Source organism: Chroicocephalus ridibundus, chromosome 14 (assembly GCF_963924245.1).
Source record: "Chroicocephalus ridibundus chromosome 14, bChrRid1.1, whole genome shotgun sequence".
Classification (NCBI taxonomy): domain Eukaryota; kingdom Metazoa; phylum Chordata; class Aves; order Charadriiformes; family Laridae; genus Chroicocephalus; species Chroicocephalus ridibundus.
Window position 1 is genome coordinate 10,546,962 of NC_086297.1, and position 12,277 is coordinate 10,559,238.

The 12,277-nt window shown below is 38.4% G+C and overlaps 1 protein-coding gene across 1 annotated transcript in view; it reads left to right on the forward strand.

Annotated features, from left to right (window-relative positions):
* TBCD (tubulin folding cofactor D) overlaps positions 1-12,277 on the forward strand; it is a 128,221-nt gene that overhangs the window by 84,226 nt on the left and 31,718 nt on the right. The window contains exons 24-28 of the mRNA XM_063351632.1: positions 3,802-3,833; positions 5,973-6,035; positions 6,441-6,517; positions 8,549-8,630; positions 11,905-12,023. Of these exons, the coding sequence (XP_063207702.1) occupies positions 3,802-3,833; positions 5,973-6,035; positions 6,441-6,517; positions 8,549-8,630; positions 11,905-12,023 (373 nt within the window). The remainder of the gene's footprint in view (positions 1-3,801; positions 3,834-5,972; positions 6,036-6,440; positions 6,518-8,548; positions 8,631-11,904; positions 12,024-12,277) is intronic.

A 12,277-nucleotide genomic window follows, 5' to 3' on the forward strand; every position in this document is an offset into this window, starting at 1 on the left:
CGTTCTCCTAACACATGAAGAGGCTGGTGCCCGTATTACGCGGTCGGCTGTGTGAGATGAGCAATTCTGGGTTCTTAGAATAGTAGGCAGTGTAAGTTGGGCTGTCGTGTTCAGAGTTTCAGCTTTTCCAAAGGTACCCGGAGGGGCTGACAGGTGCTGGGCAAAAGAGACACTCGGCTCATTTCAAAGACCTTTAAGGTTGCAACTAATCTTGATGGTTTCAGGGCAAATGTATTTCTTGGCAGTCATCTACGTAAAAGAGCTTTTTTAGGCATATTGACTTAATCAGCAAATAATTCCAGCCTTGCAACAAAGCTCATCTTAACAGTTATCACAAGTTTTAAATTATTTTTTGCATCCAGTAGCATGGTGGTTCTAGGAGATCGTGCTATACTATGTTCTGAAGAGTTATAAGGTGAAATTCTTTTCTGACTAAATGAAGTCACTGGCAAAACTCTTACTTCTGTGGAGCCAGGATGTCAGCTGTAATCTTCTGGTGTTAGAATGCAATATAAAATGTGTGCAGTCAGCATATGAATTTACAGTAAGCTAAACATCAGTGTTTGTAAGCTTAGTATTGTTTATTCTCGGCATCTGCAAGGGATGACCATAAGAGCTTTATTAAATTCACAGATGCTCAAAGGTCTCTCTTTCCTCCTCTGTGTACCTTGTGAGAAAGCCATGTTGTACTTCCAAAGCCCGGTAGGTGTACAGCCTGGACCTTTTAAGCTACCTCAGCTCTATTTGGGACAAAGAGTTCCCATGGAAAATAATTGGTTACTATTCATACAGAGTTGAAAATACCAATAGCTTAGCTTCCTGGGAATTAGTATTCTTACCTTCCTGGAAATAAATCTCTTCAGTTACTCCAGTAGTTTTAACTTCAGATTGAGATGTTTTTAAATTCTAAACAGCTTCAGTTACTGATATTTTTATAACCTGTAAGATGAATTCTGAACTTCTCACAAAAGCAGGTTTTAAATAATTTTAAAAACTATCCACAAAAGTACCTTGAACTTCTGTATGCACTGAGAACAGCACTGCCATTGGTTCTGATTCAGGCCTACGTAATTTTAAAATAGATACCAGCATTCTTTGGTCAGTAATCTTAATTCATCAGTTCTGCAAGGGACTATATATTTTGATTATATTTTCCACAAATAAATTGTGACTCATGCTAAGATGTTTCTCGGAAACATTGCTTCCATTGCTGTGGAACTGCGCAGAGGAAAGAATGCTTAAGAGCTCATGGAACGTGGGCACTGCATCAGTCGATTTACAAACAGAATTAATAATAAAACCTTGAGACAGGTACATCTAATAATGTGATGCAACTTCTGGATGTGTCCTTGGAAGAAAAAAAGAATACTGACTGTACAGCAAAATTCAGAATCTCTGAATTAGGTAGATCATATCTTTTTAATTTAGTGAAATACTGTAGAGCGAGATAAAGTTAATAGAAAGATGCACATCATGTTTGACAAACTGAAGATCTGGGATTATGATAGAATTCTCAGTTCTTAAAACTGAAATATGTATGAGCTGCAGAAAGGGGAAAAAATTTAGATATATTGATGGACATAGTGTGATGTCTAGGCAAGAAATAAACAAAAGTTTTGCAGAGAGCAACACATGGTATCGCAGTGCCTTCAAAGATAGATTTGATTGCAGTTTCTGCGTTACGTGGAAATCTTACCATGCAAATCACTGTCACCATTCTTCATTCTTGCACAGAGACAACAATCCTCAGTGAAGCTCTAAACTCTGAAATTAAATTGAGTTGATGTAATGCCAGAGGAAGGGATAGCTGTCAAATTATTACCATAAGAGTAGCTTTAAGTGGCCTGACTTCCTTATTGGCAGTGGAAGAAGTGGAGAAGAGCAGCCTTTATGACTCAGTTCTTGCTTTGTAGTTTGAACAGAAGGCCATATCTGAATCCTTGCATCAGCAGACTCTGTTGCACACCAAACAAATTTACAAGATCATTATTTTATACTCATTTGCAGTAAGACAACAGACAAAAGGCAAGGAATGGGTGAGGACAAAATGAAGGGAAAAGACACACTGAAGAGGAAGCAAGCCTTGCCACATCATTCTTCTATTTTTGCTGCTGTCTCGACTCCTTGCATCACTTCTTTGTTTTCTAATTTAAATTTTTTAGAAGCTGAAGAGCAGACAGCATGGCAGGAAGGTGGGGTGGATAATACAAAGACCTTATCAGCATGGGGATGTGGAATCTGTGCTTGCTTCCTGTGATGATGAACTGGGCTGTGGATTATTACATTGAGCTTAATATGTCGGTTGTCGAAAGCAAAAGTTTCCCAATTAAAGGAAGTGCTGATGAGAATATTGTGGAGTTGGCGTCTCGGCATTACCTGAAAAACCAATGAAAATGTTGAGCAGTCAAAAACCCAGTGCGTGTTGCAGGAGGCACCTACTTGTATGGAATGGAAAAACTTGTTTAAAAAGTTTAGGCTTTTGAAGCTCATATAAAAGGATAAATTGGAGAACAAAGTTCCAAGAGTTGTTAGGGTTGCTAAGTTTGCCTTCTGAGTGCAGCTACTAATTTTATTGTGGGGAGGGAGGAGGAGAGGAGGGAAGAAAAGGTTTAAAAAAAAAAAAAAAAAACAACAAACAAAAACACCCAAGCAAATAAACAAAAAAGCCTTTGTTGTTCCTCCCCCTTGCTGGGAGTTTCTGCCAGAGCATGGCCATACAAACAGGTGATTAAGGGTTTGGCACACCTCAGGGAGGAAATATTCCAGCAGAAGTGAAGGGAGACAGGAATAAGGAGTCGAGGGAGGAAACATCCAAAGGAAGGGCAGGGGTCAAAGGTTCAGAAAATGGAAAAATTAAGCCACGGAGGGTGACACTGTGTGTAACACCCCAAGCAGCACTCGCGGCACCTTGGGGGTATCCACGGAACCAGCAGACATTGCTCAGCGGGGTGAGGAGACATCTCTCTGCCCCGAGACATGTGCAGCTGAAGAATGGGAAACAGGCCATGCTGTTTGCAGGGCGCTTCTTCCTCTCCCCACTTCATCTCTGGTTCAGACTTTCTCCTCCCAATGCGTTTCTCCTCCTCAGTGGCCAGGGTAGTGTTCAGACAGGAGGACTGGGCTGGATGAGCCTGGATAAACTGGTGAGACCGTCCTCATGTAGCTCACGTTTTACTTCAGGAGGGTCTGAAGCACCTTGAGCCATTTGTTTCTCTCCATTTTCTGATGTGTTGGAAGTTTTTACCCCCTCACTCGTGGTGATGAATGCAAGGTCACCTGGGAGAGGGTGGAGAGAGGAGGGAGAGAAACTTCACCAGGAAAATGAACCAGTTAACATTTGTGAAAATGGGAACTGGTAAATGGAGTTTCTATTTAATGTTCCAGAGATGAAGATTTCGTTAAAGAATTACGTGTAATTGGTTTTCAGTTGTGAAAGAAGCTCGTAGAGGCTCTGTGAATGAAAAGTCCTGTGGCAGGTCCCGCAGGTTTGGGATGCTTCTGAAGCAAGTGAAAAGAATGAACTTGACAGTCTTTTATTATTCACATTAGAAAAAGAAATACTGGGACCGCATTTTTGCAAGAAGACTGTTAAATATTCAGGAAGGGTTCGTACAAATCATGCTGAAGTCACAACAACGGTTGATTTAAAAAGTATTTTAGAGTTGGTCAGATACAAAACTGCAGGTATTTTGTGATCTGCTTTCATTCTGAAGTGGGTTTGGGGTTTTTTTCCTCGCTAGGCGATGTGCTCCGACTGCCTGTAGTAGGTTATTCTCTGAAGGTTTTGTTTCTGCTTTGCAGGGGTTTGGGCGGAGAACTGATGAGACCGGCTGGTAAGTGTCACTGCTGTGGTGGGAAAGCAGAAAATGTGCAGTAATGAATTCTTCTGTTTACTTTTTTTCCAGTTTGTTTTGCATATATTGTGTTGGATGCATAAATAAAGTATGCACAGTAATTAAAAAAAATACAAAGTTTGGAGGCCAATCGAGAGGCAGGTACGCCAGAACGTTTGGTGCCAGCACAACTGTGAATAACCCTGTTTGTGCAAGAGTTGGAGGTAGTTCTTGGATTCATGTCACTCATTCTCTCCTTCCGTTGTTGCACACAGTGAACTTTCTTCAGGGTTGAGCTGGCTTCCTTCATTGATTTCCTCAGGTTCCTCTCCAGAAGAGGTGTGATCTGTCCATTAAGACAGATGTCATCGTGTAACTAATTATTTTATCATAATATGTATGGGCACAAAGGTGAAGAATAAAGACCTTATAAACAACTGTTTGTGGAAAGGGTGGTACCACAGAAAAGAGGATGTGTTGTTCACGTGGGTTTTGAAGATTTTATGTACAGAACCACTGTGAAAAGGAAGGGCATTGCAGGAAAAAGTACCCGTCCAGGTGGCCTGGGCGGATAAGGAAATGATGCCAACTTGAGTTTCCTGCTCGTGGGTTGAATGGAGGGAGTGCTATGGAGCAGATTCTGGCTTTGAAGATGTGAAGCCATCCAAATTTGGGGGGTAAAGGAGTTCTGGTACCGAGATGGAAGGGTGATGGAATAGAAGGGGTGAAGGGGGCAAGGGGATTTCTGCAGTCTTTGAATGAGTTTGCAGTCTCCTGACATGATAATGCAGGCTGAAAGAATAGGTAGGGTTTTTTAATACGTTTTAGCTTTTAAGCAGCTGAGTATTTCATAGTATTGGAGAAGAACAAATGACAGTATTTTGGCATGATACAGCTGTGTAGGTGGAATAAGAGAAGAATTGAAAGTATTCCACAAATTGCCTGCATGTCTAATGACGATGATGGTCTCAACCACAATAGAGCAAAAAGAAGCGTAGAGAACTAAGGAGGAACCCCAAGAGACTTGGGTTTAGTCACATTGTACTTAACCTTGTCTGTGAATAAATATTAGAACAAAGAAGCTGACATACAGCATTGAGCGGAGTTTGAGCACAGGCAGCCTGATTGTGTGACATTACCATAGTGAGAACTGGATCCAAGAGCAGACTTGGAGCCCATAAGTTGATTATATATGAAGAAGAACTGTGTAGAGAGCCCTGAGTAAGATTCAAAGATTAAATTGTGGGAGGAGAGGAAAACAAAAAGACGGCATTATATAGTAGCTTGTTCTGTCCTCTCCCTCCTCTCCACCAACTCTAAAGCAGTCAGATAGTGAGGACGGATGTACACCCATCTGTTTTATTTGAACTGTTCACCAGGAGGTGAAAGATTGTTTTCCCTAAGTGCTAAGTTTTCATTTGAGTGATGCAGTCAATCTATCGTATGGTAAAAGTCTGCAGTGTTTACTGCGTTAATCTCTATTCCCCAAAACAGCCTTGAAACACTTAATACTATTCTGAAGGTGGGTTTCTGAGCTTAGAACTCACTGAAGTTTATAGATGTAAAATAATGAGGACTTAATAAAATTACATTTTCTAGTATTGTGAGTATCAAAGGAAATAAAGCTGCTTCCAGTTTTAGAGCTGCCAGTTCTGTGCAGTGGGCAGGTGCTGCTCTGTGAAGGTCTGAAAAACTGCTAATAATAAGAAGGAAAACCTTTCCTATATATTTGAACAGTTTTTTAGTGGCAGTAGTATTGCCCGTGTCCAAGTTGTTTTGCTATCGACAATACTTACTACGTAGCCATTTACAGACTGGTATGGGAACAGAAAGGTGGCCAATATGTACATATGCATCTTGCATGGCAGGGCGTGAGAACGTACCTCCAAACAGTGGGGCTGGGTGAGGAATGGGACTAACGCCACAGAACAGTTACCGCGTAGTAGCTTTTTTGTATGTAAGATCACAAGTGTCATTTCCTTCCAGTTCCTAATTTCACGTATTTTGGTCTTTCAATTGCAAATTTTCTTCAATTTAAAATTAACGTTAATGTAACCTCATGTGGTTGTACTTCAGAATTGCTGCAATTTCTCTTTATTTTTTTTTATTTATCTAGTTGTCAAATTTATTTTCTTACAGTCTGCACTTTAATTGAAAAGTTGTCACTATCAAAAATGCCATTTAGAGGAGATCCAATAATCGGTATGTTATATTTTAAATAACCTTCCATTATCTTAGTAGTTATTCATTAAGTTGAAGTATTAATGAATGATGTTTTTCAAAGAAGCAAGATCAGCAAGGTTGAGTGGCCTAACAAATAAAAAAATACACAAATACTGCAGCAGGTGGTGATGTTATTTGAAGATTTGTTTTGTAGCTGTCGAGTTTTCAGCATTACTAGACACAGTGTTTGCACTATGTACATTGTAAACCAAACCAGAATAGCTATAATAATTGAGAATCACAACCTTGTTTATTTTGGAAAACCAAGGCAATACGACAATATGCATAATTGTTGGGTTTTGTAAAAAAAGAGAACAGAGAATGTTGAAGTTCAGAAAGCAAGAAAAAAGTAAATCATAGCAATGATGTTCCTTACTATTTCAGGTGGCTGGCAGTGGTTAATAAATGACAGTCTAAGAAGTCTCCCTCTTGTTTCAAGCGCGGCACGACAGCATGTAAAGGTACAATAGTTCCTCCTCCTTCATGTGGTCTTCATTAAATACAGAGTTAGAAATATTTTTGTTTTCCATGGGTGGATTATTTTCCATGGAATCTAATCGGTGCTTGAATGTTTGTTTCTTAGATTGCTAAAAAGGGTTATTTTTTTAAAAAAAACTTAAATTCCTCAAAATTCAGAGGGCCCTTTTTGATTAATACTTGGACAGCTGTCACAAGGGTTCTTCTTGTATGTAGATTTGGACAAAGCCATTGGCACTGGGCCGGCAGTGAGTAGTTGCTGATGGTTGCTTGAAGCTACATGCTGCCAGCTGTATGGTTACGTTGATGTGATACTTTGCTTCTGTTTCAGTGTACCTGTAATACGTGTAAGATACGTTGATTTTGGTAGTTTCATAGAACTTTCGTGGGAATTAAAAAGAACCTCAATGGTGTCCTCGGGCCTGATGTCCTGAGGGTGTGTTTGTTAGCAGTGAGAACACTGGTGTGATAAACCAGAGTTAACTCAGGACTTAAATTTCACACACTTAAATTTTCATTAGCTCTGTTGCAAATCCTTTTACCGTGCTCTCGAGCTACTTTAATTCTGGTTATTAAATCCATTGAGAGATGTGTTTTGTGCTATTTTACGTACATAATCTTAACACCCCCAGTTTTTTGCGTTACCGTGACAGTTTGGTCTTACGCTCTTAAAGGCTCTACCAAATTATAAAGACAATTATTGTCTGCCCTGTTAGAGCTTATAGCCATCACAGAGGCAATCTGAATATAACATATTGTGTTCATTTTGTTAGTTTTTAAAAATAAGATAAAAAGCCGTTGCAAGTAGCTCATCTTCTAAAGGCTCCCTTGGAAGACAGAGTAGACGAGAATGTATCCAAATCACTAAGGAAAATTAAAAGATGAAATTTGAATTCTTGGAATATTCTTTTGGCATTAGCAATTTATTCAAAGAGTTTGTATGTCTCATAACTGGAACTTCTAAACCAAGCTTAGAATTAATTATAGACTTTAGAGAATTTTGACTTGTTTGGTTGACATTAATTAATGTTGAGCAAAGTATGTTTAATAAATGTCAATTCTCACTCGATTTCTGTATATATTTTAGAGAGAAAGAACTTTAAGGGCAATTAATTGAAAATTAATCTTTTTTTTTCTGACATTTGGTATACTCTTCCAATGTAACTTCACACGTTTAAGGTGAAAATCATTTTCTTTAGCAAATGAAGGATCTGAGCAACCTGATCTAGTTGACGACATCCCTGCTCATTGCAGGGGGGTGGGACTAGGCGACCTTTAGAGGTTTCTTCCAACCCAAACCGTTCTATGATCTACAACACTTAGATAATTCTGTCTATTTTGCTGCTATAATGTCAGTGGTAGTTAGAATAATATTTAGGTGAATACTGGTTGTCTTTCAAGTGCTTGGTTTTGCATAGAGAACAGTCTGAGGTGTCTTTGGGGGCGGAATGACCAGGCTGTACAGGATTCCTGTGTTATCATTCAAGATTTCTTGTACCCAGAGAACATGGGTATTAATGAGTATTGTTGCTGTTAATACGGAGTAAACAGTGCATGGCTTTTGTACGCTCTCAAATTTATTATAATTTTGGTCAGCATTGGATTATTAGCTGAAAAGTATAATTCAGCCATGAATTTTCTGAGAAGACATGTTATATGCTTTTGCTGTATTAGTTTTGTGTTATTAGTTTTCCTGTATTAGTTTTGTGTTTTAGTTGTGTATTAGTTTTGTGACCAAAACCACTCTAAAGATTAGGAGGTTTAGGTTTAATACAGAACCTATGATCCTTTTCTAAATCAATTCAGACTGAGATGCGAGGGTTGTGATACTGGATATTTTAGGGGTTTTGTTGCTAACCTTCAGTCCATGTGTTTTTCTGTGTTTCAATAGCTTTCTGGGGAAATAAAATAGAAATAAAAAGAAAGTAAACGTCAGTAGCTGAAAAGAATGATTTTCAAAAGGAAAGTATGACTTTAGCAAATAAATAGTGTTCACAGTTTTGCCTTTGTTACAGGAGTCTGCAGTCTCTGCCCTGGCTGCGCTGTGTGATGAATATTACATCAATGAAAAGGGAGAAGCTGATCCAGCTCTACAGGGTAATGACTCATGTTTACAGTAGAGGCAGAAAATATTGGGCTGGACCTAACTTGCACTTTGGAGGTATTGGGTAGAATGGGGAGGAGCATCGCTAATTTTAAAGGACCTTAACATGCTTCAGGAAAGAATGATAAAACCAATGGAAAGTCCAGGAGGTTTTGCTTGGTTTAGACTGGAGGTGAATACAAGGTCGCATAATAATGAACGTTAGGAAAAGCAGATTATTACTTTTCTATTCTGTAGTGTAAAACAAGAATACATGTTTGTCACAAATCCTAAATTTTAATGAAGTGAGACGTTTTTACATCATATTTTGATAAACTGTGAATGAATGAACCTGATCCCTATCACTTACATAATAACATGCAATCCATGCCCCGGAGAAGTTATAGCTGATACATAAAAGCAGCCTGTCTTGATTTTAAAATCTTTTCTATATTGCTAAATATCTATATTTTTGTCAAAAACAAAAATAAAAATTCCAAAAATAGCCCTTTCCTTCACGCAGGCTGGCGCTGATTTTTTTGTGGGCGGCATGGGACGATGTGATACGGTACTGAGGCAGGTTTAAAAGAATGACCTCAGGAAAAGGTGAAGTTTTATGAAAACACAACACACTGAGCAGGAGGAGATAATGCTGAATCAAACAAAGGCAGCTAAAAATGACCTGAAAGATTAATGGGTTACATTTTATGTAAGAATGAAGTTTCAAGCTTCTGTAAAAGTGGACTGGAAAACTCAGCCAGCAGTCAAAATCAAGAGGGAGAGAAGATATGCAGAAGGAACATGTGATAGATGCCTGCATTTGTTTTCATGCTGCACTCATTGAGATGCCTCTGAAGCTTTATTTATTTATTTATTTATTTATTTACTTTTCCTCCTGGATTCTGGGTTACTTTTCTTCTGGGTTGTGCATGAAGGAATCATGGTGATGTAGCCATGATGGTTTCTAGGGACATAATTAGAGTCAGATTTGTAGATACAGGCAAAATTTGTCATCAGACTTTCTGGTATGATTAGGGAATAGAAGAGTTGGAAACTTTTCTGTTCTAAATATTCTCCAGTCAGCTCTGCCTTGATTATACTTTTATTTGGCCTTGTACTTCTCTAAAGCCTCTTCTACGCATGGCAACTATAGTGTCGCTATATATGCAAGCATCTTTTAAAAGGAAAAAAAAAATTTGTATATTTTTGTCTCTGTGCCAGTAAAAAGTCTATATTTCATGACCATTAAAATCTGTATGTTTGTGTGACTGAAATCCACTACTCGAAATCCTCCCCATAATGTCTGTGTACGCATGGACGTGTGGAATCTGCAGTGCAGAGCGCGCTCAGTGACAGTGCAGGGGCTTAGATAAGTCAGTTAAAGCAGATCTAAACATGATGAAGGGAATTAGGGAAAAAAAAATATGTTTATCATAAAATTTAACTAGTGTTCTACTATGGCTTGATGGAATAAAGTGAAAACACAAACCAAAGATTCTGAATCTGTCCCTATAAGGCTGCAGCCTTCATTGAATCACTTTTTCTGCATTTGTCTATTTTCACTGTTTCTTTGTTTTATTTTTTCTGTCCTACTGTGTTCTGGTTTGGTTTTGATGACTTTCTCTTTTAATATTCTTTCAGGATGGGTTGTGTTGAATTAATATTGTAGACACTTCATAGGCCATGTTGTTTTATGAAGCTGAAGACTCTTAGAAGAATATTAACATTTGCATTACCCTCACTAGCATAATTACTAAGTAGTTATAAATAAAGAGCTGTTCGTTTGCTAGTTGTCATGTCTTTATTTTATGTCATTTGGCTAAAATGTCAAATTTACATCAATCAAAGGGAAGGCTGTCGTAGTCTTGCTGTCTAAGATCATCTTGCTGTCTAAGCAAGCATTGCATCTTCCTATGGCCTCAAGACTATCTTACACTCCAGTGGTTTGGAAACTTTTAAATAATAGATGTGCTTAAATGAAGGTATTGCTAACCTCTGGACAGGGAACTAGTTCCCTGACGTGAGGAACTAGTTGAGGCCTGCAGATTGCATGGGGATTTAAAAAAAAAAAAAAAAAAAAAAAAAGCCATGAGTTATGATTAATGTGTAGTTTCTTGTGGTAACTATTCTTTCTTCCTCTAGCAAACATTGCTCAATCATTTAAATCTTAGATGACAGTAAGCAATGGCACAATTATGTAATCTTCCAAGGATCTCTGGTTCTGTTTCTTTGAGGATTAAAAAGCGCATATGCAGTGAAGTGATTAGTGAGACCACCTGTCTCCTTTCTGAACCAGAGCTGTGTCTATTGCAGCTATCTTGGTCATTCTTAGAAGCTTTTTTGGAGTACCTTGGGTTTCTCTGCATTTTACAGAAGAGTTTAAGATAGGAGCTGAAAAATCTGCTGAAGGAAGTATTGTCTGTTAAGTCTATGATAAAGACTACAGCAGAAATAGATTCCTGGCTTTTTTCTTTTTTCTCGTTCTCATTCATCCTTATTTTCTTCTTTGTATCACTTCACTTCATTATTGTGCCTCCATTTTCCGTGCCCAGTTCAGTTTATTCTTGCTCCTTTTCTCTGCGGGGCTGTTTGTAGAGCCACGGGCCTTGTTTTGTCACGTAACGATGTGCAGAATCTGAGCGCAGCATCCCCGCTTCAAAGCGGTTGCTTCTTTTTGAGCTTTCTGCTGTAAAAAGCCTGATTTTATTTTTGTTTCTATATCGAAAGTGATATGAAATGATCTCGTTGCTTGGGTACGATCCCTGCGTGTGTGTGTGTGTGGTTAAACCCTGAGTCCAGTTAAGACTTCTCTGGGAGAACTGTCGAGTAACTGACTTTCACAAATCCAGAGTCATCTCTTTCCTAACACACAATTCTTGTCTAATTATGGAAAATGATGACCTGTAAATATAAGAGAACTTTCTTCCGTGTGTTTGCTTAGAAATTTGTGCTTTGATGTATTCTTTGGGTTTTTAAAAAAATATAGCTTTTTAAAATTGAGAACTTTGTCTTTTCTCTCTCTGAATGGCTAGAATTAGTCTGTCTAAAAATCTGACTTTGTATTTAGAAAATAAGGATTCATTCATATAACTGTGAACATCTTAGAAATTTTATCTTTTTTCTGTAGGAAACTGAAGGTATTCTGTATTTTACTTTAATGAATTATAAAGTTTCTAGCCGCTCTGTTTGGGGGATCTTTCCTGTTTGTTTGTTTGGGGTTTTTTTGCCAAACTTGTAACGATAATGATGCGGTAGCTGCTTTTCACTCTGCAATTGTATTTTTTCTAGATGAGCTGGTGACACAGTACGTTTCAGAACTACAAAACACAGAGGAAATGATTCGTTGTGGCTTTTCACGAGCTCTTGGGGCCCTTCCAAGATTTCTGCTAAAGGGCAGGCTCCAACAGGTGAGAAAATATGATCATTGTAATGAGAAGAGGGCACACAGTATTTTGAATTAAACCTATGATCGTAATCAAATAAATAATAATGATCGTAATTAAAGGTCTTTGTGAAAGGGGTTTGGATTGTAAGGTACAGTAACTCCAGCATATATTTGTGAGTTTAGCTTGCCATAGATTCCAATAATTAAAGTTTAGTCCTGCTTTAGTAGTGTTAATGGAAAAGCCAGAGGTTGAATGATCCCTTTGCTATGGAGCTT